Source organism: Ziziphus jujuba, chromosome 3, assembly GCF_031755915.1.
Source record: "Ziziphus jujuba cultivar Dongzao chromosome 3, ASM3175591v1".
Taxonomy (NCBI): Eukaryota; Viridiplantae; Streptophyta; class Magnoliopsida; order Rosales; family Rhamnaceae; genus Ziziphus; species Ziziphus jujuba.
This window is the reverse complement of record NC_083381.1, coordinates 24,098,407-24,124,344: the sequence shown is the minus strand read 5'-3', so window position 1 is coordinate 24,124,344 and position 25,938 is coordinate 24,098,407. Positions and strand designations below refer to the sequence as shown.

The window sequence follows — 25,938 nt, the reverse complement described above, 5'->3', positions numbered from 1 at the left end:
GCATATGTGCAATTCCATGAGTATGTTAGGTGATGAAGTAAATGGTAGGTACCAAAATAGAGCTTATTGCAAAACCCAGCCAAATATGTCTCTGAGATTCTTTCATTTTGCGCTTCTTCTGCTCTTCCTATGCTCTTTTACTCCAACCTTTGCTCAAAATGGACAAGACCCAATTACCAAAACAATGGAGGAGTTTTCAGGATACCCAATTCATGAATCTAATTCTTATAGCGTTTCCTCACTATCCGTTGATGCTCAAAATTTGCAGAAACAGGTAGTTTCACCAAATCTTGTTTTAACACTATTGAGGGTCAGATTTTCACTGTTATGGGTTATATTGGTAGCTTATTCTTTTTTTATTTCAGGGTTTCTTTTTTAGTGTTTTTTATGATTTATATATGAGGTAATTTTGCTAAATTTTGGTTTCTAGATTGATGAACTCTCGACTTTCTCGGATACTCCTGCCCCTTCAGTTACCAGGATTCTCTACACTGAGAAGGATGTATTGGCGCGCAGGTATGTAAATCATTCTCAACTCAAAATTAAGTTTTTAAACCTTAATACCAACTTCATGGAGTTAGCTATTTGAAAAAACGAAGTCTTTTTATGCCATGATTCTAGTGAAGTATTTGATGAGGATATACTTAGTGTAAAGATAGATAGATAGCCTCGTTTTACCTAAATTCATTATTGGACCGAATATGGAAAAAGTGAGACACAACAAGTTATATATTTTTATTCTGAATTTTGATTGGAAACTCTACCACTACAAAAGTTTTAGTTTTGTTTTCTGGTTGATTGCCTAGTTGTTTAGAAATGCTAGGACGAATTTAGGCATTGAAAATATAATATAGTGTCGAACTTATTTTAGGTGTAACGTCATCATCATTCTGTGCAGGGCCATTTTTAAAAAATAAAATACTTGGGTAATTCCATTTGAAAATGGAATGCAGACCTTTGAATCCTATACTAATTCGATGTAATTGATTCCACTTATTGGGATAGTAACTATTAAATATCACGCTTTGTATGTGCAGATGGTTCATTTGGCTTTCTACTTGTGATTGTATCACATTGCTGTCTGTGGTAGAGAATTAGGATTATGTAAACATATGGGAGTTTAGCTTGATTGATTCCTGCACTTTGAAAATTTTGACACGAAGCTTTGATGATGATAAGAACATCACAACCTTATGTTAACTTGTTTTGACACAGACAGGATGCTTATTGGTATTAGTTTTTAGCTCTGGCTTGATAAAGGTTTTTGAATGTTTAATTGCAGGTTCATTAAAAACTTGATGGGACTCTCTGGTTTATCTGTCAGAGAAGATGCTGTGGGCAACATATTTGGGCGATGGTGAGTTTAATGTATTAGTTGAACTGCAATCACAGCTATTTTGGAATTCTACCCAAGGACTGAATTTAGACTTTTTTAGTTGTTTTAATTGAACTCTGGGAATCTCCTACTGCTAGTGGTTGGCTAGAGGACTATTTTACAATATTAATCTATACTCTTATGCTTGTTACCCGGTTACTGTGTTAATTTGATGGTTAAAATACTGATCTGTATAGTTTTCTGCTTATTGATAATGAAAAATTCCCTTTAACTTGTTTAACTTGATAACCAGTAGACGACAACAGAATGGATGAAGAATTCTGTTAGTTTTTGATGTTCTTTTTTATGTTTGCTTTTGTGAAAATTTATTGTCTTTGCTAGTGGTGTGAAAAATTGAAAATTCTTGGAAGGTGGTTGAATTTTGGCTCTGTTTTCTTTTAAAATATATGATTTAATTTGCAACGTGCTCTTTTGGGAGGACCTCTGCTCCATAAAGATGGGTTACATGGTTATTCATATCATAGTTCTTTATCACGTGTCATTTCAACAAGCCCTTTCTTGTTTAACTCTATGCAGGGAAGGCTCTGAACCAGAGCTTCCTGCAGTTGCAACAGGTTCTCACATTGATGCCATACCATACTCCGGAAAGTATGATGGAGTTGTCGGTGTTTTAGGTGCTATAGAAGCCATTAACACTCTAAAAAGGTTTGAAACTTTCCTAACTGTTATTTGTGCCTGGTCTTAAACTTTAGGAATTACAATGAAAATCTTGCTATGTCGACATGCTTGGACACTTAGCATTTTCATTTGACACTAGAATATTCTCTCTTTATCTTTATGAGGAACACATTCAACATATATAAAAACGATATATCTATTCATTGTTATTCAATGGCATACATTCAATATTCTATCTTAAAATCTTGAACAGGTCCGGATTCAAACCTAAAAGGTCGCTGGAAGTCATCTTATTCACCTCAGAAGAACCTACAAGATTTGGAATTAGCTGCCTGGGAAGGTTAGGACCACTATGCGCTTTCAATTTCATCACTCAGTAACTGTTGGTATTAATGATTTTCCAATTAGCTTCTTCTTAAATTCTTGAATAACTACTTCTTTTTCTTCTGTAATTTTAACGTTTTTTAAACTGTTAATAACTAACTTCTACCACACGTATTAAGGTGTATTGATTATGTAAATCTATTCTCTATTTTAAGGCTTCTCATGTCTTATTATAAATGTGCAGCCGCTTATTGGCAGGGGGTGATGCACTTGCAAAAGCTCTGAAGAGAACAGTAGATGGCCAAAATATATCATTTTTCGATGCTGCAAGATCTGCTGGCTATGCTAAAGATACTGATGACTTATCTAGTGTATTTTTAAAGAAAGGAAGTTACTCTGCTTTTGTGGAATTGCACATCGAGCAGGGTCCCATTTTGGAGGAGGAAGGTTGAACTTTTTTCTGATTCTTTTTCTAGCCTTAGGCACACAGTATTCCGTGTGAATCTAACACTTTATGTTTCTTGATCTAGGTATACCAATTGGAGTAGTAACCGCCATTGCAGCACCAGCAAGTATAAAAGTTGAATTTGAAGGCAATGGAGGCCATGCTGGTGCTGTCTTAATGCCAAATAGGTGAACATTTCTTTTGTGTGGGCTTAAAAGCAGTATATCAACTGAACCATCTTCATTGCCTATATATATTTGAAATTTGCTTTTGCTATTATGATTTTGTCAATGCTGACTAACTTTATCCCGGTTTTGTGGTGAGAATTTTATATTTACAGTAACTTTTCAAATTTTATTCTCTCTTTAAGGATTCCTTTAGGATCTTATTTTTACTTTGAAGAACATGCAGTTTTTTTGTTTCCTTTCTCTAAATTTCAAGCTTTATCAGATATTAATAGCGAGCATAAAAGTAAAGATTTTGGGGAATACTGTCAAGTTTAATGTGCTTTATTGATTGTATTCTGTTTCCTGATATCGAAGTTCTAAAGCTTTCTAAGGAAACCGCATAAAAATAAAGCTTTCTTGAAGTAGATCTTTTTAAGTCACCTATTATTATGCTTGCTGAGTTAATCAACAAGACCTACTCTTGCATGAATGAAACAGAAATGATGCTGGACTGGCAGCTGCAGAATTATCACTAGCCGTTGAAAGACATGTATTAGAGTCTGGTTCCATTGATAGCGTTGGTACAGTTGGTAAGTTGTGTTTTACTTTATAGTTGAGCACAGGCCTACTATTGCTTAGCTCTTAGACTATCTTCCATGTTCTCTATCTGGTAGTTCAAGTATTTTCCCTGTCTTGGCTATTTGATTATATATTGACCTCTGTTATGAATTGACAATTTCTTTTCCTAAAGGAATTCTGGAGCTTCATCCTGGAGCAATCAACAGCATCCCAAGCAAATCACATCTTGAAATTGGTATGCTTTAAGTGAATAGCTTTTTCAGGACAAACATACATACAGTTTAAACCTAGACGTCTGAGAATGTTCTCATGGTTGTTCTATTTTTTGTTTGGGATACTGAGGTTAATAATTTTAGTTACACAATGGTATGTCATCCCAAAAATGTTGTCTCTGCGAAACTTTGTTGCATTCTAGAACCAATATTGTGTGTCATGTTAAGTTGTTAACCATCAACATGAAAAATAAAGTTGTTAAAAAGTGGATTCCACTATTTATATCAAGACAAATGCAATACACTTAACGGATAATTTGGTATCTTATTTCATACATGCTAATTGCTATATAGTGATAACATATTTTGTTTTGCAGACACAAGAGACATTGATGAACAGAGAAGAAACATAATAATTGAGAAAATTCGTCAATCTGCAAATGCGATAGCCAAAAAACGTCGGGTCAGTCTAACAGAGTTTAAAATCATAAATCAGGATCCACCTGCACTCTCTGATAAGTCAATAGTTGAGGCAATGGAAGCTGCATCAAAAGAGCTTAATCTTTCACATAAATTGATGATTAGCCGAGCATACCATGATTCACTGTTTATGGCCAGGTAAGAGAAAGGGACTGAGAGAAAAGCTTTTGCATCTGTCATGGATTGTTTTGCAAAAATTAATGTGTATATCTCAGTACAGGTGCTAGAGTTCTCACCCTTAATACAGAACAGTTTTTTGCCCATGTATCTTTCCCAAATGTATAGGTTTTTGCATCTATATATCTTATGTGTGTGCTGTAACATATTATAGCTGTTATTTTGTTAGAATATTCCTCCCATGTTCTGCTGTCTCTCTGCGTCCTAAGGGCTTCTTGGGAACTAGGATGTTAAGTAATGAATTGTAAAGTGATTAACTAATTAAGGAAGCTTGACCATGTCTTTTTCACATCCTTGCAGAGTATCTCCAATGGGTATGATCTTCATTCCATGCTACAAAGGTAATGATCTCCCTTTGATTTTTTGTACAATTAACAATCTAAATATGTCCTTTGATTTTTGTACAATTAACAATATAAATATGTTATTTACTTTTTCAATTTACATGGTGCTTCCGCTTTAATACGTTTCAACTAATTGAGAATTTTATAGAAGTTAAAATCATTTCCATCACCTAATAATCTCGAAGTCAGTTATTATGTAACATGTCAGCTGATAGTATACATCCTTTTTCATGCTCCAGCATAACTATTTGTATGCAAATGCGGAATAGATTAAAAGAGAACAGATGTCTGATAATAAAAAAAAAAAAAAAAAAAAAAAAAAAAAAAAACACTCCTTTGAGAACATCATTTGGAATATCTATGCACGTAGAAAAATAATCCATTTGCTCCTTTAAAAGCAAATCCAAACACTTTTACATAAATAGTCATCAAGGCAAACCAAATATATTCCAATCCATGATACTTATCCGTTTAATTTTGCAGGTTACAGCCATAAGCCCGAAGAATATGCCTCAATTGATAACATGTCTAATGGGGTCAAGGTATTAGCCCTTACCCTTGCAAAGTTGTCACTGGAATGATGCATTTCTTGTACATAACTAGATATAACTTAACCTTTGTGCCATAGTGGCTTTGTGTAAGGATACTTTGAGAATAAAGGATATTTGATTCAGTACATAAAAGAAATCTACTGTTCTTTTGGAAGATGGAAACAACATAGATAAATTAGTCTCAACCACAAACTGGGCAGCTTCTTATGCAAAGTGGTTGAATTGCCTATTTCACTGTCACTAACTTCTAGTGTTCTCAATGTAGAGTTTAAATAGGCATCCTTTTCACTTCTCCATCTCATTTTAAAAGCATGCAACTTTTGTCCATCTTATTTACTGTGGCCAACATTCTGTAGCTTGTTTGCAAGTCAAAATTGGATATATATATATATATAATGTTCTTGCTTAATATATATATATAATGTTCTTGCTTAATCGTAAAGAGAGAGAGAGAGAGAGAGAGAGAGAGATAAAAGGTAGGTAAGCTTTCTATTATATGTGTAAAACAGGATATATGGAACATTCTATTATATGTGCAGTACATGCTATATGGGACAACAGCATTTCAATGCCCACAAGAGTTCCTTTAATGGATCTCATATTACTTGATTATGCTACTGGAACCTCTAACAGAACTGGCCTACAGAGCCAGTTAGTACCAATCATATTTCATGTCCAACTAAACTGATGGAAAAAAAAAAAAAAAAAAAAAGGGAAAAAAACCAGAAATTTGTTCCCAGAATGAAATTACAGTGTCACTTAATTCATGCTTTGTTAACATCGGCTTTCTCTGATGGTTTTTCAACAGAGGTCTTGGTCACTTCTGCAGCTAATTCCAGCGCAATTTCAATCTAAAAAACAGAGAGAGAGAGTTTTTTTCAGATTAAAACAAACTGCTATTCAATATAATAAAAAAGAATTGTTTGAGAATAAAATGTGAATTGCCCATCAAGGAATAAGGAAAAAGGGAAACAACCTGAGACTTCTTCCCAATCATTTGGCCATCCTTGTCATCCTTTGAGCTAACAGTTGATATGCTGATCTCTGATCCATTTTTCCCCAAAAATCAATAATTTTATTCCATTAGATACAATTCAAACAGGGTGTTTAACAAACTGATTACAAAGTAAACAAAACTAGAAGTGTTCTTACTCTTTTCGACTGCCAGTCCATCACGCTTCAGAAACTCAGAAATTGTGATCACAGTAGGAATAGCTGTATGAAATAGCTATGAAAGTTAGCCATTTTACCGAGTATTATAACAATTGACTAGTAAATCCCAAGTTATAGAACATAACGATAAAAACCCCAAGTTCACATTACAACACTTGCGTCAATACAGAGATTCGGTATCAAAATGAATTCAATTGTTCGTGCTGTTACAGAGAATTTACAGAAGCTTTATAACATGGAAATTTTTTTTTCTTATATTTGTATGGCTATGGGAATTTTAACCAAAATAACAATGTGAGAAAATCAAACCGCATCCTCCCAGAAAGATAAAATTTTCAGAAGAATAAGGAATTTTTGGCCATGGAATAAAAGCAAAGATTGCAAAATTATAAAGAAGAAAAAGTAGAAGATAGTCCAAGAAATTGTACCGGTTCCAAGGGCAGAGAGTTCAACGCTCTTGTACTGCTTGATGTATTTCTGCGACAGAGATATAACAGTAGATTAAAGAAAGTTCTTTTTCGTTCATTTTCTTTTCCTACGGATTCTTGTCAACCAAACAGCAGATAATCGAGGCGCAAGAAAGCAGGGTGAAAAAAAATAAAATAAAATAAAATAATCATATGTTACCTTTGCAAGATTGATGTAGAAGTAGAACGGTTTCTTAGTGTTGGAGACGTGAATCCGATTCTTGTTCTTCTTCTTCTTCTTCGATTCAGCAGAAGCAATCTTGCTCGCACCGCCATTACCAACAACAGCAACAGCGAGCTTCTCTTCGTTGATCTTGTTCTGAGCTCCCCCTTTAGCCTCCATAACCTCTGCAACAACCAAGCTAGCCTCCATTGCAGATCTCTCTCTCTCTCTCTCTCTATGTGAAATGCGCGGGGAAATTTTGATCAGAAGCTGTGTACAAGTGCTTGATTGTGGAATGGGGAAGGAGCTTCTTATGCAAGATTGCTTTTACTACGTGTCGGTTTGCGATTGGATGATGGATATTGGCGGTTAGACTCTTGTAACGGTATGGTTATGCAAGTTGTCTCAGCCCAACTAGAATCATATCCTACGGTCCAAAATCAATCTAATCTCAACCATCTTTTATATCGAGGCTGATTCTATATATGGATGATTCTTTTTGTGATTATAAACTATCAAAATTCCATATAACAATTTTTTTCTCCGAATTTTTTCTATGAAGAATTTTCGAACTTTGTTTTTGAAACCGCTTAACTTCTTTTGCTTTTTTTAATTTTTAAAGAATGCTATAAGTTTTTTCAATTTTGGCTCTTCTGGTATGTTTAATGATTTTGTTTTCTTTCTTCATCTACTTATTTTTTTTTCATCTAAATTAGTTATTTTAAAATTCATGAAAAAAAATAATTGAAGAAAAAAGGAAAAACAATTGTTTAAACTTTAAAGTATAGCTAAATTGTGCGTTAATAGCTAATTATCTATGGAATTAGTCTCGATCTTTAATATTATTGAGGTTTTAGAACTTTATAATGGGTGTTCAATAAAATTTATTGTTGTCTACGGCTCCACATTATACATTTTTTTTGGGGGGGGGGGGGGGGGGGGGGGAGAAAAAGTGCTTTATTGATCAAAAAGCAACATTACAAATCTCATCTTGGAGGGAAGAGTTGCTCCACATGATACATTTGAAATTTTTAAAAAAAAAAAAGGTCGAAAACTAGTAATATATTATATGTCTATTAGGGCTTTAGAAGAGCCTTATAAACCCTTTTTCTTTTTGTATTTTTTTTTTTCGGTTATTGTATGCTAGCTGGTTGTGGCCCTATTAGATTGTGTGTCACAAGCTGTTTGAATGGATTTTGAGTCTTACTATTTCCTTGAATACCTTTAGTACGAAATTACTTTAATTTTAAAATTGCTTGACATATTCATCTCCCATTTAGAAGTTTAGAGAAGTTGGAAATTTCTAAATAATAGCAGGCATGCACAGGTAATGATAGGCTTATATGCTTCACTTTATTAAATTCATAATTGTAAAAAGCATTAAAAAAACATAAAAGGACACAGTTTGGTGACACCCATTAAGTCTACTTCTAAATTCCAATTATTAATTGACAAATGTAAGAAATATTCACATTTGGTTCCATTTAAAGCATTTAAAAAACGCTCTCATCCACCATCTCATGGTCTTCTATAAAATAGGGATATTTTGGAAGTATAAAATGTAAAAAAGCAAATTATTGCAAACAATTTTAACTAAAGACCAAATTTAGATTACCAATAACATTCTAAACATTTATAACCAAGCATCTCCTTCTTTTTTTTTTTTTTTTTTTTTTTTTTCTCTCTTTCTCTTTGGTGTGTGTGTGTGTGTGTGTGAATTTATAACCAAACATCTAACAAAATAAAGAGATAACAAAAGTTCACAAGCGGGCAAATGTAGGGTCCACAAGACATTGTGATTTTGTCACGTAATCTCATCCATCAAATCAATTTTTAGCTCTTTTATCCAATGACTTAATAGGGTGAGAGCTCACGATAACACATCAAAAGGCAAAAATCTCATTATATAAGCTTTTTTGGGGTTACGATCTATTTTATTTTTGTGGGACCCCAACAATGGGACGTGAATATGATGATAGCCAATCATGTCCGTCGGAATGTTCAATCTTGGATGTGGGACCCAAGATCAGTCGTCCATTTGTTGAACAATCAAGGCCGCGATATAGGGTTTTGTGGGTCCCAATCAATTCTTCGAATTAATTCTTTTATTTATTTTTATATATTCATTTGTATTTTCCTTAAATGGTACCCTTCTTCCTACTCCAACACACAGTTCACATCCAACCAAAGTCATAGAGCATCACAGCTCACAAGTACACTCCCTACGGTTACACCGTGTCCACCATTAGCTACTCCGCAACCTTCCCTTTTCCATTTTTGCCATTAAATTTTCTCCTAATTATCAAATCTACCCTCCAAAGTTTTGACCATAATTTTTATGTTTTCATATAATTGACCCTATAACCAAAATCTTATTATTGGAAATTGACTTACAATGGGATCATGCATAAACAAATCTGCTACTTTTTTCTATTATTTTTTTTAATATATATAGCTAAATTTAAATATTTTTTTTGAATTATTTGTAGAAGAAACAATATTATTTGTCTATTTTTGTTTTCTAATGAGCATGATTTGAGCATTATACCAGTTGGAAAATTACTCTTAAATCATGTTAAAGAATAATTTATTTAAAATTGTAAAATATGTACATCTAACTAAACATAAAGATGTCCAAATTGTCTTTGACCACTAAAAGGCTAGGAACATATATTTTATCAAAGACTAACAAGTTGATTGGTCCATGAGGAGTTAGGTAGTAAATTTGAGGATTAGGAAAAGAAAAAGGGCAAAGTTGGGAAAGTTGATGGAAAAGGAGGGTGTTGGTTTTAAATTAAATTATAGGGTGTTAAGACATTATCAAAAGGGTTAAGAAGGAATAATCAAGATGGGGCCTAAAAGGCAATAATTTGAATGGAACGTCTTCTCTCTTTTATTGCTTTTCGGTTACGGTATGAACGTCTTCTCGACAAGATGACAACTGACTAGCCAGTTTTAGACGTCTAAACGGCACGTTTTATTATTATCATATAAAATTATCTCACGCGAAAAGTATTTTATTATTATTTTTTTATATTTTTGAATGCCATGTTGGACCATTTCTTCTAATCTAATTGATTTGCTTAGTTTACAAGCACTTCAAATATTTTAAAAGGTGAACATGAAAATCCATGATGCTTAGAAGGATAGTATAGGATATAAAATAAAATGGGCATTTAAAAATTAGATCAATTTTTATACTAGTAGTAGAATGCAAGTTTTTCTTTTACCATAAGTTTTTCCTTTGTATACCATAGCCTTTTTCCAATATTGTATAAGATAATGATAAGTCATGGATTTTATATTTTTCAGAATTTCTTTTACCATACTTAATAATCAAAATTGAAAATGTTTTTGTTTATAAGAATTATTAATTTTTTAGAACAAATTTAAAACTCATGACAAAAGTAGGATTATAATATTTTAAAGCAATATTTTTTTTTTTGCATATATTAATTTATGAAAAACAAAATTCAATGTGTGAGAAAGAGAATGTTAATTAAAAAACGATATTGGAGAGAAATTATCTCATAAACAATGAGCTAGTACCTTTTTTTAGAAAATCAAACAATGGAAAAAAACTAAAAAGGTTAGAATATAATTGCATTAACAGAACTAATCAAGTCTTGTCATTTGATAAAAACCAAAATCAAAATTTAAAAAAAAAAAAAAGTGATTAGTTTTGGTGGCTTATTAGATGATGATATGACACAAAAAAATTAATGTGAGTTTGACATATTTCTTGTACACCTTTTCTTTGGTTTTACTTTTTCTAATTTAAATTCAAACTAAATTAATCCATTATAATAAATTTCATATTGGAATTGCAAATATTTATCAAAATTCCTTTCACTTTTTTTAAAAGATAAGACAAGAATTCTTTTTCTTTTTCGTTTTTAATTGTAATTTACATCAATGATTAATTAATATATAATTAAAATATTAAATTCGAGATTATAAAAACTAATCAAGGGCGTTAAGAAACGGCGTTAGCGCCGACGACACAACGCGAATATAAAAACAAAGTAACAGAAACACGTACACACACAGAGACCGACATAACAGCTCGATAAGGCAAAAGAAAAAATGTGCAGAAGAGGCTGAGAAAAACCCAAAACACAATAAAAGACACTCACACACTCTCTCACGGAGTGAAAAAAAAAAAAATTTAAAAAAAAAAAAGAAGGAGAAAAGCCTCCATTCTTTCACAGATCGGACTGAAACTGTGAGTTATTTACCACATTTGCCATCGTCTTCTTCCTTTCGCTGCTTTTTTTTTTTTTTGTTCCATTTCCTGGTTGATTCTTCATCTTCTTGCATGCATGATTGTAGCTCTTAATTTCTAACATCCATTTTGTACGGTTCTGTTTTTTTGCTTGATCTGTCTCTGTATTTGTTTTTAATGTGAATTGGTTTCGTTTTTTGTTTTTAAGTGTTTAGATTGGAACAGAAACAAAAAGGCTTTGTTTGGGTGCTGAGAAATGTAGGATAGAAAATGTGGGAAATTTTTTATTTTTTTATTTTTTTTATGTTTTGAAGAATTTTTATTTTTTTCATTGTCTGGAGTCAGACAGAGCAAAAGCAACTTCTTCTACTTTACAATTTCCTCATGTTATGCGTATGTGCTTGTCTGAATCTGATTATATGTGGGAAATCAAGGAATTAGAAATGTCTGATTTTTCAAATGACTTTTTCTGAATAGCATTGCTTAAATTATGCTCGTTTTTGGAGGCTGTTCAGATTATTGAATGAGAAGCTGTTCTTGCTTATCTTAAAAATCAAATTCGTATGAAATGTATATTTGCACTCACATGCATCTAGATTCTAGAGCGGTTTATCTTCTAGCTTACATTGTTTTTTTCTTTTTTTTTGGGGACCCATTATGATTTTGGTGAAGCTCCTTGCTATTTTAACCAGTAGAGTTTCTCGTTACGATAGAAGATTGATTAGCTTCCTCTTCCTTATATGCTTGGGTCTGAACCCAGTAGTTGTAACACCTTGGAAATTTGCAAGCACGCTGTACCACTGGGCAATAAAGCCTTTGGCAGATGGTTTCTGTGTTGAATCGTATAACGCATTCCTCCAATTGGTCATTGTTGCATTTAATCTTGGTTTAGTGCTCCTTCTTTCCTTTGCTTTGTGGGCATCGTTTTTCCATTGTTTAGTTGGGCTCATCATCGTAATTATGGATTTTGGCATCCATTACTTTTTAGCACCCCCCAATTCCTATTCTTTTATTATTCTTTCTTTTGTTTGCTCCGGCATCTCTGGTTGTTAGGGAAGCAAATGATTCTGCTGCTTGCTTTTTTGTTCCCTCATCAATAATTAGCATATCTTTTTTATACTTCCCAAAGGTATTATGGATAATTTAATTGTGTTTCCTTTCATTTATTTATTTTTTAAATCATTTTTTTTCTCCTCTCTGATAAATTGTTTGCGCAAGAACTATTATTTTCTAGTAACTCTGAAAATATTTCTCCACAGTGCCATCGATATTTATTTTCTTTCAGTGATGGACATTGGCAAGTAATTCCTTTTATAAGTCTCAAATTGGAATGTTAGTGTGAAAAAATTGATTATTGAATGATGGCAGCATGCTCCCTGGTTAATATGATGAAATTTACAACTGCAGGGCAAAAATTCTTGGTTCACCATGACATGGCTGTCCAGTTATAGGGATTGTTAGCACCTACCAATGTCATAGAACTGGCACCTTGTCCAATCTATGTTATGATTTGTAGATGTTTGTGATACTTTATTCAAATTTTAAATAAAACTCTAATTGTTTTTCCCATCATATTTTTCTCAATGAGACAATAAAACCAAGTTTTATAACCATCATGAAGCATATATCTACCATGTAGATTCATATCCTTTTCAGTAGCAATTGAAGCGGTAAGACAATTTGTTGCTCACAACCCCATAGTCTTCAATCAAAATTTTCAATAAGGATGGTTTCCTGGTTGGATTTTTGGATTTTATGAAGGAAAAAGAATTTTGTCTATATTTATTGATTAACTTATATAATGAAAATGGTATTAGTATGGTTTTTAGCCCCCTGAATATGTCTGTTAGTTGATGTGATTGTGATACACTGGTTTTTGTCTTGCAGTGCTATGGGTATAGAAGTCACAGATATTTGCATGGACAAAGAGTCAGATTGTGTCATTGTTTATTCAAAAGGCGATTCGCATGACTCAGATCTTGAAGCAATTCCCAATGGTAATTCTATTTCAGAGTCATTTGAGAATATTAATGGCGAGCATGAACTCCAAAATTTGGAAGAGAGCACTAAAGTAAAGGAATATGTGGTGGTGAAAGAATGTACTACAGAAAGCATATCTGAGCTGTGTCATAATGAGAAATCTAATGAGAAGAAGACTGCAGCAAATTCTGAATCAGGGGTTGCACTGCCAGTGGAGAAGGTTCATCAGGATTTAGGGAAAACAAAAGATCAAACTAAGTCGCGATTAGCTGTGAATCTTGTAACAAAACCTGCTTCTGCAACTGCTAGAACAAAACATACTGTTCCACAGCCATTTGCCCTAGCAACCGAAAGGCGTGCTTCATCAGGAACACGCCCCATTGTTGCTGTACCTGATGCCAGTAGTGGTGTGAATAAAGCTTCAAACATTAACAATGCTATAAGGAATTATGGTACCATGAAGAAGACTCAGGTAATGCTTGCAACTGAGCGTAGAATCTAATATTTGATATATAGTAATAAATTTTCCCTCCTAGAATCTTTTCTCACAAAGGCTGAAAAATGTTTCTTTCCTTGTATTTGTCTTTTTCCTCAATTCAATTCATTCTTGTCGAAGTTGTAAAATTGTTGATGAAATCCATATTTGGTTATAATTGTATGTGAAGCCAACACCACCTTTGGTACCAAGGAGGCCTTTGCAACCTGATAATAAGAAGCGTCCTGATGAGGAAGATTCTTGTTCTGTTGCTTCCTCGTATCCTCCTAAATGTTGCAGTCTAAACATAATTAATTTTCCTTTTATACTTTTCTTATTCTTCTATTGTCTGCATTCTATCTTTTTCAAGATAAATTTTATTCCTTGACCACACATAGAACAGCAGTCTCTGTAAGGAAAGCCAGGGCAACTTCTGCATCAGCTCCAGTGTTTAGATGCACTGAACGTGCAGAAAAAAGGAAGGAGGTAGTACCTTTTGTTGATTTTGATTGTGGTATTTATTTTATGTGCTAGTTCTTGGTATTATCTATGACAAGACTGTTTCGAGCCATAATGAATGTGCCTATTTGTGATCACATTTTAGTTTTATTCTAAATTGGAGGAGAAACAACAAGCACTGGAGGCTGAGAAAACTCAAAGTGAAGCAAGGACCAAGGTTTGATACTTTACCAAGTGTTTCTTAACTATAACAGTTAGCTTTTTTGTCTCTTCCTACACACACATGATCTTGAATATATCATTTTCCCTTACATATGTTGCATTTTTTTATAATATATTATATTAGTTTGGTTGAGGTACACCCTTCTAATATAATTTCCCTGCCTTTGTCCCATTTCATCAATCATGAAATTTTAGGAAGAGAAGGAGGTAGCTATAAAGCTATTGAGAAAGAGTTTAACATTCAAGGCGAACCCAATGCCAAGCTTCTACCATGAGGGACCTCCACCTAAGATTGAACTCAAAAAGGTTTGCTAAACATTTTACCATGTTCTATTGCTTTGTTCTAGCAGTATAGAACTTTGAGATGCACCATGAACTACAGATTCTCAAATGTACGAAAAACTGATATTAAATTGTAGACAGAGCTAGGAAGAGGTTTATTGTAACAAGTGGGTACATGACAATTTAAGTGTTTTGACCTCTTACTGGGATAACAGCCACCGCCAACTCGGGCAAAGTCTCCAAAGCTTGGCCGAAGGAAGAGCTGCAGTGATACGGTCAAATTATCCGAAGGAGCCAAAGTGAAAGGAACTTGTGCTCGTGGAAATCGTCATAGCTTGATTGTTTACAAAGAAGAAGCTTCTACCATTGGTTCCTTGAACACAAAGGAGCAGAACAATGTCCATAATGTTAACTCTGTTTGCAAGTTTGACGATGAGCCCAAACAAGCAAGTGAGATGAAGGGGATTCCAGCCAACATAACTGAACAAGGGAATGTGAAGATCGTTGTCCAGTCTTAAGTTCTCTGGTGAGTTTTTTGTTTTCTTTTTTTGTTTTTGTTTTTTTCCTCCCCTAATTTATAAGAGGAGAAGAGCACTTCACTTCTCTCATTTTCTTGCGAGTGTCTCTAAAGGATGTGCACTTTAATTTAATTAGCAGTGACTCATTGCAAATGTTGTGTGTAATATATGTGTAAATTTTCTGTAATTTATCTGTTTATATAATTATATATACAAAGCATTACAATTTCTTTTTTCTTTGCCTAGTTTGTGGAAAACAGGCTGTGTGTACTTTGTTCTCTTTTTCTTTGATAATCTAACCATTATTGGTTGAGATCATAATCTCTTTTTTCTTCCAACTTTCTGTTTTTCTACAAGTTTTAAAAAATGAGGCATAAAGTCTTAAGACTTGTGGCAATCTTCATCTTATAATTGAAAGTGGAAATTCTACAAGTGGATTCTGTTTCTTTACCTGCATAAATCTGCAAGACATAACTTTTCAAAAAAATTATTACAGTATTTTGTTTTCAGTAAAGATTTTATACCTCCACCGGCGAGTATTGCTTGGTAGTGTGTGAGAAGTGATGTATACTCATTCTCTAGCTATAATTGTAGAGATTAAAAAGTTATGGCCCGAGGGACCCATGTAGTTTGTGCTTTGTTTTGGTGGAGATTATGCTTTGATGGGATGGAAATTATTGTTTTTGTTTAGTTTTATGGTAATGCTTCATTATTAAAAATCACTTTAAAGCAAAAGAAAAAGATACCCATAGATAGTAAAGCAAGCACCCATTTGTTGAAGTGTTTTTTCCAATTAAATCAGCAAAAGATGACTTTTTGAGCAGGTCCATGCCCCATATGTGGAAGCAAAAATGGTAGTCAAAAGGACGGTTGCTTTAAATTTGTTTTTGCTCTATTTCAAGTTTCATGCTCTACAAAATTTTGATTACTTCATTTTTTTTTAATCTTATTGATTAACATATTTTGACTTCTCATATCTCATATTCTATAGAATCGGCGTCTCGAAAATCAATGTTCTATTCAGAATCCAATATGTGTAGTGGCTGAACCTTATTCATTCATTGGTTGCGTACGTTTAATATTGTTTTGTTTTATTGCAAAAAAACAAAACAAAAATATTATTATTTAGTTTCCTTTTGCACCCCTTTTCCTTCTAAGCCATCTACCAAAGAAAAAAATAAAATAAAAAAAATTTAATAATAATAATAATAATAAAACAATCAAAAAATGCATCTAGAGATCTTCTACCCAATATATAACTATTCGTCATGCTACCTTCAACTGCGACTACAAATTCATAACTTGTTTGGTAAATGATTGAGATTTGATGAAGACAAAGAAAAGAAAGGGAAAAAAAAATCATTTTTTATGTGGTGGATTCACATAAATTCTTCTTTGTTTTTCTAAAAAATTAAAATATCCCTTAAATTATTGTTTAAACTCTGACTCTGAGATGCTTGGTGCTGTGATGATTGATGAGTAATAACAGTATCTAATACACAATTTGGCTTTTGAAGATACAATTTCTTAAGTTTTAATGAAAGCTATAACCTTTTGTCCTTCCACTAAAAATTAAAAAAAAAAAAAAAATCTCTTTGGGAACATACAAAGCTATTATTTTCTCGATAATAATCTCAATTTTTTATTTTTTATTTTTTAGTCAGAGTTTATTTCTTTTTCTTTTTTTTTTTTTTTTGGTATTCCCCTTTTTGTAAGAAATGGATTGCATTGCAACTGAGCTCAGTTTGCAATTTGCTTTCACAATTAGATGGTAGAATGCAGCAGAAGAAAAAAGACAAAAAGAAAAATGTTTAGCACCATAGGATGATCTTCTTCATGACATCTTCCATCGCTTTGTACACAGTCTGTGCTGGAATTTGCTTGCAGTGGCAGATCGAAATGTTGATAAACAAATCTTCCATGCCATGCGGAAGAACTGACAAAAGTACTTCTGCAGGAAAAACAAAAAGAAAGTGTTCCTCTTGTTTCCTAATTATTTTGATTCTTGTCCTTGGTACCTCAAAATTGCCTCTTAGTCCTCTGCATGTGTATTGTGTGAGTGTGATTATTACATATCCCATATTTTCTCACTTTTCACTACACAACATAGTAATTATTTGGGTCAATTTCATTTTACCTCCCCTAATACACACCTTATGTAAGCAATATATATATATATATATATATAAAATCTTACAAAAACTATTTTACTTACAGCGTATTAAATTTTACGTTACATGCACAAATAATTTATATATATATATATATGTAATCTTACAAAAACTGTTTTACTTACAGCTTATTAAATTTCATTTTATCTCCCCTAATACACACCTTATGTAAACAATATATATATATATATATATATAAAATCTTACAAAAACTATTTCACTTACAGCTTATTAAATTTTATGTTACATGCACAAATAATTTATATATATATATATATATATACATATGTAATCTTATAAAAACTGTTTTACTTACAGCTTATTCAATTTTATGTTACATGCACAAATAATTTCATCAAATTTATCATACAAAACTGCACATATACTTGGACTAATTTGACGAATGAACATAGATTCAAAACAATATGTACTCTAACAAAATCATTAAGTTTTGAGGATAGAAATTTTTTCCACTTGCAAAGTAGCATCAACTAGTGAGCTTTTTTTCTCTTTTTGGATGCTTTTGTTTAGTTTCCACCCTTAATCTTTGTCTCTTTTTTCTTTCTTAGCTCTGTTTCAGGCTTTAACAGGCCAACCTGTGTTTCTTTCCATTTAAGTTTGGTATCACATTGGTCCTTCATCAATGAAGGCTAACCCACAAATCACCCTCCCCTTTTTTTTCACCAAGTACAAAGCAAAAGAGACACTCTTGCAAAAAACCCATTTCAGGGCACTTGAAAATCATACACTAAACTGCTCCAACTGCTTCAGATTAAGTCATAGTTAAAGTAGTTCATGGATTACAATGTTTGTGTAAGAAAGAGAAGAAAACTGATGATGATTTTTTTTATTTTTTATTTATTGATAAGATGCATAAATATAGTCCAATCTGTCCCCATTGGATAATTAATAAGACATGGGATAGTAAGAAATGGGCAGGCTGGTAGAAGATAGCTATTGCTAGTCTTTAAATATATGCTTTAAAAAAAGCTCTTGCTTTGACCTAAAAACTGCTCCAAATCCTTCCTTTATTTGAACCTATATTAATTAAAATTGACACATTGTCATTGATTTTCTCCACCAAACTTTGTTAATTTTTTCAAACCCTTTGACATTTCATTTCCAATCTATTTCCTTAATCTAGTAAGAAACAATACGTGGTAGTGATGCCAAAAACAAGTTGATTCTGCGTACAATGTAGAATCAGAAATTTTGGTTCTAATTAACATGCAGACTAAGAAGACCAAATTTCTCGGTTTCTTTCACTCTCAGCAAGCCAATATTAGGTAAGGAAAAAAACGGGTTTTTTGTTTTTTCGTCTTTGTTTTCCCTAGACTAAGACTTAGTACACCAAACAAAGCCTAACATTTTTAGTTTATATATATATATATATGTTTTCCAACACCGTGTGAAAAGCAAGCAAGACAGAGAAGCCGTGGAAAGTGGCACTACCATATCCCCTGTCCCACAAGCGACAGTCTTCTACACCCCCCAAACCTCACGTATATAAGGGCCCATGAAAGTCATTGCATGGCCAAATCAGAATCAAACAGTTTTTCATTTTCTCTCTCTCTCTCTCTCTCTCGCTCTCTCTCTCTTTGTCTCTCTCTTTTCTTCATGACCTCATGAATAGTTGAGGGGAATGCTGTCTGGTTCGAGACCATTCCATTGAAGCATAGGACTTCTTCATCAGAATGATCTCGGACCAGGCTTCATTCCCCCCAACTTTAAAGAAACTCCAACTCCGAATCTCAATCTACTATTTGACCAAATCCAAGTTGTTCTTGAACATGTAAGTATTCCACTTCTTTCTCTTCACTAATTTTCTCATAATCACCATAACTATATATGCTTTTCATCCACTAGTTTGCACCCAAAATAGGAAACTAAGGAGACAATTTCATCATGATATATAGGTATATATATATCTCATGTCCAAGTTTTGAGCCAATTCCTTTCAACCATTTATCTGTGCCAATGAGGATTACTTACATGTGGGTTTTTAAGCTCTATCTTTAAGTCTTTGAAGATTAAAACTGAATTAATTCAAAAGATTTGGATAATATGAGAATTCAAGGGTAGTTAGAACATTTGAAAGAATGGTAATATGTAGGATTGTTGAAACATTTGAACTGTAGCTTATTTTGAAAGAAATTGGTAAAGTATTTAGTGCTACATTTAATACCTTGGTTGTTATGGTAGGAAAAAGAGTGATCGTCATCATGCAGGTTGCTGAGAAAAATAACTGTAATAGTTATAACGTCTTTAGAAAGAATGGTAATATCTACAAGTGAGAATCTACAATGCGCGTAGCACAAATGAGGGCAAAAATTAACCACATGGATACTACTCTGTGGAAATGGTCTGAAAAATCTTTTGGAGTTGAGGTTTTCAAATTGCATACCAAGTCTGCATTCCCTTTCTTTTTGCTTATGTTTTTTTAACAAATTCGTTGAAAAACCGAGATGGGATGGTGTGAAAATATGACTGGAAAGGAAAAACAACTAAAAAACAAAGTTATATTTTCCATCTTTTCGCTGTTGAATTTTTGCCAAATTAGCTTTGCTTGTGGAGAGTTGCAAAGAATATAAGCCAAGGGAATGCCTTTCACTTTATCTGTTTTGCATGAGAGGTGGAGAGAGACAGACAGAGATATAGATATTCTTGAAGAGTACCCATCAAAGTTTAGCTTTGAATTTACTCCTTTTTCACCCCTTAAGACTGCCATCATAACCCATCTCCTTAGTCTTACCCCATTTCCTTACTTTTTAAAACCATGTGGGTCAGATCCAGGGCTCCTCAGTTGTGCATGAAAAACCTAAACTCCATTTTTTTTTTTTTTTGGAGTCTTCTATACATATCTTATTTTCAAAACCTATGCCCCCCAACTATTTACTACCTTTTGGTCCCCATATTCCATCCCATGTGGATACATTTAAAGCCTCTGCAAGAGGCACATATACATGTTATACCAGACTCACAAGATGATCATATATCCCAACATATTCATTTGATTGTTCCATTTCTTGAAAGTTGGGATGCAAAAAATAAAAGTATGCACTTATTGTTGGTCTGACAAGGTCTTCTCTTATATTATCCTAACCTCCCTAGCCACCGGAATTAAAGGTTGTTGCCTGATCCATAAATGCATATTCCTAGACCGTTGACATACAGACGGAGTAGTTGAGTTAATACCATTCCATGGCAAACCATCAAAATCTCCTTTATTAGTTTTATAATTTAAAAATGCATTAGTTATCTGCATGTAAAATAGCCACCAGCTATAATAAACTATTAAAACTATACATGGATCTAATAAATCATTAATACATTTTTGAATCTCATTTTTAAAATAATTAAAAACTGATAAAAGAGGTCCAGATTGTTGTGACATCAGCATATGCATATTGTGTTGAAATTTTCAAAATGGACAGCAGCTTTTATTTTAGGTTGTTTGTGATTTGTATCATCACATGGTTTTACCAACGGACCAAAAATAATTAGAAATATTTGAGAACTCTCCAAAATTGATAACAATGACTAACCTGGGCAATATTGTAACCCCATTGGTCCAGCCTCTAATTTTTCAAATTGCATTTTGTTGGTATACCAAGAAATTTCCCATGCAAACTGCATTATTACTCTGTCATTACAAAATCATTAGGCATCGATCCAGAAAAATAATGCATCTTTTCTAACTGTACTTGACCATAATGATCAGTGTGTATCAGACGATTCTGCCATGATTAATGAACCGGCATTTGTTGCAATTCGCATAACAGCAAACACATGGTTATCATCTCCATTATTGTATTCTGCAGAGAACAGTAAAACAAAGTATAGCAGAGCTACCAAAAACCAAATATCCAAAAAGCAAATTAAATTAAGTCACTGAAAATTTAAAAACAGCATGACAAATCTTGCTTTAAGCCTTTTCATTGATTTTGGAGAAACTATAATTAAAATCCGTACAATATATATTTATATCATGCAAGTGACATCAAACAATGGGGATTCTGAAATTTCAATTGGGAAACAAAAACAAATATTAATGTACTTTGTGATCCCCAGGGGAGTCAAAAGAGAAGAGAGACAACTTGAGTATGTAGCACAGAAAAGTAATTCCCATGCTCGATAAAGCCAATTTGGAAATTCCATTCTCAACAAGTATATATTGATTCCCATGCTCGATAAAGCCAATTTGGAAATTCCATTCTCAACAAGTATATATTGGTTGTGCCCAAAATACTTTTTCAGTACTTTTTTTAAGACTTGACCATTTTGTAAAATTCTATAAAGTGTTCAAACAGCAAATTAAAAAAAAAAAAAAATTGCTTGGGAAAGTCTATTTTAAATGAGTGAAAGAGAGATTTTGTTTGGGGAATCACTATCACAATTTTTTGGCAAACACAAAGTTTGTTTTAGCCCCCAGAATCTCCTTTAGATGTACATATATACATAATACATGCATATGTTAAAACATATGTATATGTTTTTCTTTTTCTTTTCTTGGTTAAAGATATGAATGTGTATATAGTTGAGGGGCAAGTTAGATTAAGCATTGTACTAGAATCTTAGAAACTTTAATTCTTCAAAAAGGCAAAGGGGCTTCTTTTTTTCTTTTTTGTTAATTATTTTTTTCTTGTTGTGGGTACGATTTACTATATATGGAGTAGTTTGTTAGCCATCTCACCATTTAATTAACCTTATAATAATGTTTTTAATCAATTTTCATTCAAGGGGTAGCTACAAGTTAAAATCAGAGAGGTCTATGAATTTTTTTTTTATGGAGGTGAGGCTTTGATGGGTAGCTTAATATTATTATATTACAATGTCAAGCACGTGGGTTTCACTTTTGTAATGGAAATTGTTTCCCTCATAATTAAAATATATGCAAAAAGAATTAATTGGAGTTCTTTTACTTGTACTCTTTCTAGAATTTGAAAATTAAAAATTGGACTTTTTTTTTTTTCCCCTAAACAATTATCATCATTTACAAGTGAAGAATTTGAATAAGATCCAATGCCAAAGAACGAGCAATGTTGTCAACATCGTATTCTAACATCATAATTATCATACGATTTCACACTTTTTGTGAATAATAAAAAAAAAAAAAAAAGGAAGAAGAAGAATGTATTGATAATTGTGATAATAACATCAACTGTTAAATATATATATTAAAAATTAAAAATAAAAACCAACTGTTAGAGGCTACTGCCATGTTGGGCTGGGCTCAAATGCAAATGACATTCTGGGCTACTAAAACACTTTAAAAACAAAAACATAAATTTCTACCATACAGAAGTCAAGTAGAACTGTATAATGAATTTTCAATCCCTCGTTTAAAACACATAGAAATCTGAGTGGGCGGGAAGTCTGTACACGTATTGCATAAGTGGGTCCCTCATAAATATAAAAGGTTTAAAATTGAATTCCCAAAACAACTCTGCGACTCTGCAGTAGCTTGTCAAAGAAGCTGAGACGACGACAATGGAGGACACAAGGCACACATGCTTGAAGCTCCAACCAAAAGGCGCCGCCGAACCCATCTTTGTCAAAGGGACTTGGTTCCACTCCCATTTCGACCTCTCAATAACTGATGGCCATCACGCTTGGATCTGCCAAGGTTCTTTTTCTTTTTTCCTGAATGAATAAATATTTAAATATTTTAGTTTTGTTAATAATGTCGATTTTTTTTTTTCCCAGCATCGGAGGAGCAAGTGAAGGACCGAGCAGTTCAATGGGACCAGCCGGTGCCGGAGTACGTGGCGTTGGCCGAAAGGTACTTAGGGTTTCAGCAGCCCGGTTCCGTCTACGGCTTTGCTGATGCTGGTGACGGCCATAAAAGAGTTTGTATTTTTTAATTGCTTTTGTTTTTATTTTTTTAAATTGGAAAACGCAAAATGAAATATGAATTATAACCCATTCTATTTTTTTTAATTTATTTTTTGGTTGCCTCAGTAATGAAATTATTGAATACTTTTTCGATTTAGGAAAATTGTTGGTCCTTTTCAAATTAGGTGTTATGGATTTTTGATTTTAATAAAGGACGTTGCTTATTGGGCCTGATTGGCTACATCCTGAAGTTTTATTTTATTTGTCTGATCATTGTGTGAATCTCTGTAAATGCTTTGCAATCTAGGATATTGAGCACACTGTTTACTAGTTATGCATTTAATAAATTGAAATCTATCTATATATAATATATATATATATATATATATATATTCTTTAAGAAACAAAAGTATATACAACCCAGAAACTGGATGAAACATCACAAAATTTTAGCTGCATTTTTTATTTCTAATTTTCATGGACTTGGTGTGTATGATACATGTCTCTAAACAACATACTTTGGAGATGTAACAATGGAGTGGAGAAAACTTATTAATGGAAATAACTAAAAATGCGACTGCTTGTGCTGCTGAAGCAATAATGAAAACTGTTAATGGTAACTATGTTAATTTTGTTGTAATCTGTAAATTTAGTAAAAGTAGATGTTAATGCAGTTTCCTTGCGTCGATGGGTTAAGTAATTGTTATCTGTTTTCTTGTTTTGTAAATTGCAGTTATCATGGACTTTTGAGAAGGAAGGGACCAAGCTGGAATGGCGATGGAAATGTCAACCATCACCTAATAGTAAGAAAACTACAGCGGATATAATGGACTTTCTCATGGACGCAAACATAAGGCTAAGTGTATGTGCATCATGGTTTTCTCGTATTGCTCTGGATTCATATGCAATAACAGTCAAATTCACTATATGGAATTTACTCTTCTGTTTGTTAAGCAACAACTATTTTAACAACCATGTGTCAACGATAAATGTTCAATATTGATTACGGTTTCTTGCAGAAAGGAAAATCTTATTTGAAATGTCCACCATCCAGATGGGCTTTCTTGAGCTGGTATAATTAAAATAGAAGTAGGGACGTATTTTTCTGATGAACCTTGTGAGATAGTAAGAAGTGGTAAAAATTCTTGAAAAAAATTGATTTTAGCTAAAATCTTTTGTTTTTTGGCCATATATCATGCATGAGTATTAGAACTGCAATTGAGCATTATCACCTGTGTTTATTTCTCTCATACTGAAGTATGCCTGTATCTTTTTAAATAGGAAGAAGTTGTGAGGAAAACTCAATCATTTGAAAGGCTGAAAGTGGAATCTGAGAAATGTTTAGCACAGAGTGAGAAGTTAACCAATGAGAAGATGGAGTTTGAATCTGCAGTATATGCAAAGGTGTGTGCTTTGGAATCCTAATTTGCATTTTTTAAATTTTTTTATTTTTATTATTGGTTTAAGATAGTGGTTAGAAGATTGGATTAATATAGTTCAGGCTTCTTTTCACATGCTTAGTTTCATCAAAGGGAAAGCTGGATACTTTGAAATAATTGTTTGGTCAAAAATTTCCAACGACCATGGTTTAAAATTTTGTTTTTCATTTTTCTCTTTTAATGAATGAGCCCTTTGATTCAAATTACTATCATTGTTCTTTGTGCTCTGCTTATATATGTTGCCAGCTAATTTCTTGAATATTTTCATCTATGAGATCTATTAGAAATTCCTTTTTTTGCTTTATTTTTCGAACATTATGACTTTACCCTTCCCGGTTTTAGTTCCTTGCAGTCTTGAATTCAAAAAAAGCTAAGCTTAGAGAGCTTCGAGACCAGCTTCAAAAGAAGAATGCTACTGGGAAATTACCAAAAGAAGAGGAGTCCACAGATAAAACTGAAAGTTTTGATGGAGGAAGCGATGACGAGAATAGTGAGGAAGAGACTTCTGAAAATCTCACAGGCACTTCAAAAGATATTCCTACAAGTAGGCCTCGTGGTCGAAAGAAGATGCTACGGAAGTAATGTTTACTTCTCAACTGTAGATTGCGTAAGTTTAGGCCAAAGCCTATCATTCCTTATTTAGGCTTTTCTATATTTTCAGTGTTCAAATCAATTTGTACTTTGTAAATATTCCATGAATATACGGACAAAACGAAACTAGATTAACACCTCAAGGGAACAGAAACTCCCCATGAAATCAAGGAGAAAAAGAAGTTCAGCTCCTTTAGGAGTTTTCTCAAGAACATGAAAGCCTAATTCAAATTGGTAACTAAGGTTGGCTAAATAGTCAGCAACCTTGTTACATTCTCTAAAAACATGCTTAATGGAAAAATCTGGAATTTGATCAAACACATTCCTGCAGCTAGCCACAATGCCATAACAAGGATGAGCAGTATTCATGCCATTCTTGATAAGAAACAAGTGTGTCAGAATCCAGTTCAAAAACTTCAACTTTGTTAAACCCCAAATGCTTGACTAACTGCAAGCTATAAAAGAGTCCCCAAGCTTGAGCGAAAATAAAGCTGGCCTTCCCAAGATTGACTGTGAAACCAGCCACCCAACAACCGTGAGAGTCTCTGATCACAATCCCTGCTCCAGCATAACTAGAATCAGCCTTGAAACTACCATCCGTGTTGAGTAAGTGTTTAACAAACCCATCCATAGGAATACGCTTAA

At 33.1% G+C, this 25,938-nt stretch overlaps 4 protein-coding genes across 5 annotated transcripts; 3 read left to right on the top strand and 1 right to left on the bottom strand.

Moving 5' to 3' along the window:
- Nucleotides 1-5,447, top strand: LOC107422837 (ureidoglycolate hydrolase). The gene is made up of 12 exons (XM_016032346.4): nucleotides 1-274; nucleotides 431-516; nucleotides 1,283-1,357; nucleotides 1,913-2,041; nucleotides 2,268-2,354; nucleotides 2,583-2,785; nucleotides 2,869-2,971; nucleotides 3,449-3,540; nucleotides 3,702-3,764; nucleotides 4,119-4,359; nucleotides 4,699-4,739; nucleotides 5,226-5,447. Exons 1-12 carry the CDS (start codon nucleotides 5-7, stop codon nucleotides 5,321-5,323), a joined length of 1,488 nt encoding a protein of 495 aa, XP_015887832.3. The 5' UTR covers nucleotides 1-4; the 3' UTR covers nucleotides 5,324-5,447.
- A 310-nt stretch (nucleotides 5,448-5,757) lies between these two features.
- On the bottom strand, nucleotides 5,758-7,430 carry LOC107422838 (uncharacterized protein At2g34160). Its single transcript, XM_016032348.4, has 5 exons — nucleotides 7,094-7,430; nucleotides 6,895-6,943; nucleotides 6,446-6,508; nucleotides 6,270-6,337; nucleotides 5,758-6,144 (listed from the first exon to the last, which is right to left on the bottom strand). The coding sequence occupies exons 1-5, from the start codon at nucleotides 7,304-7,306 to the stop codon at nucleotides 6,058-6,060; spliced, it is 480 nt and encodes a 159-aa protein (XP_015887834.3). The 5' UTR covers nucleotides 7,307-7,430; the 3' UTR covers nucleotides 5,758-6,057.
- Nucleotides 7,431-11,140: 3,710 nt separating this feature from the next.
- LOC107422826 (protein WVD2-like 3) lies at nucleotides 11,141-15,493 on the top strand. 2 transcript variants are annotated; one of them, XM_048478226.2, is made up of 7 exons: nucleotides 11,141-11,321; nucleotides 13,209-13,773; nucleotides 13,967-14,055; nucleotides 14,175-14,262; nucleotides 14,381-14,452; nucleotides 14,653-14,763; nucleotides 14,955-15,493. In XM_048478226.2, exons 2-7 carry the CDS (start codon nucleotides 13,213-13,215, stop codon nucleotides 15,255-15,257), a joined length of 1,224 nt encoding a protein of 407 aa, XP_048334183.2. In that variant the 5' UTR covers nucleotides 11,141-11,321; nucleotides 13,209-13,212; the 3' UTR covers nucleotides 15,258-15,493. The 2 variants fall into 2 exon arrangements, with proteins under 2 accessions (XP_048334183.2, XP_060672018.1); XM_060816035.1 differs by lacking the exon at nucleotides 11,141-11,321 and adding an exon at nucleotides 12,810-12,991.
- A 7,374-nt stretch (nucleotides 15,494-22,867) lies between these two features.
- LOC107422832 (DNA repair protein XRCC4) lies at nucleotides 22,868-25,436 on the top strand. The gene is made up of 5 exons (XM_016032340.4): nucleotides 22,868-23,054; nucleotides 23,135-23,277; nucleotides 23,997-24,125; nucleotides 24,545-24,667; nucleotides 25,045-25,436. Exons 1-5 carry the CDS (start codon nucleotides 22,919-22,921, stop codon nucleotides 25,282-25,284), a joined length of 771 nt encoding a protein of 256 aa, XP_015887826.3. The 5' UTR covers nucleotides 22,868-22,918; the 3' UTR covers nucleotides 25,285-25,436.
- Nucleotides 25,437-25,938: the final 502 nt, after the last annotated feature.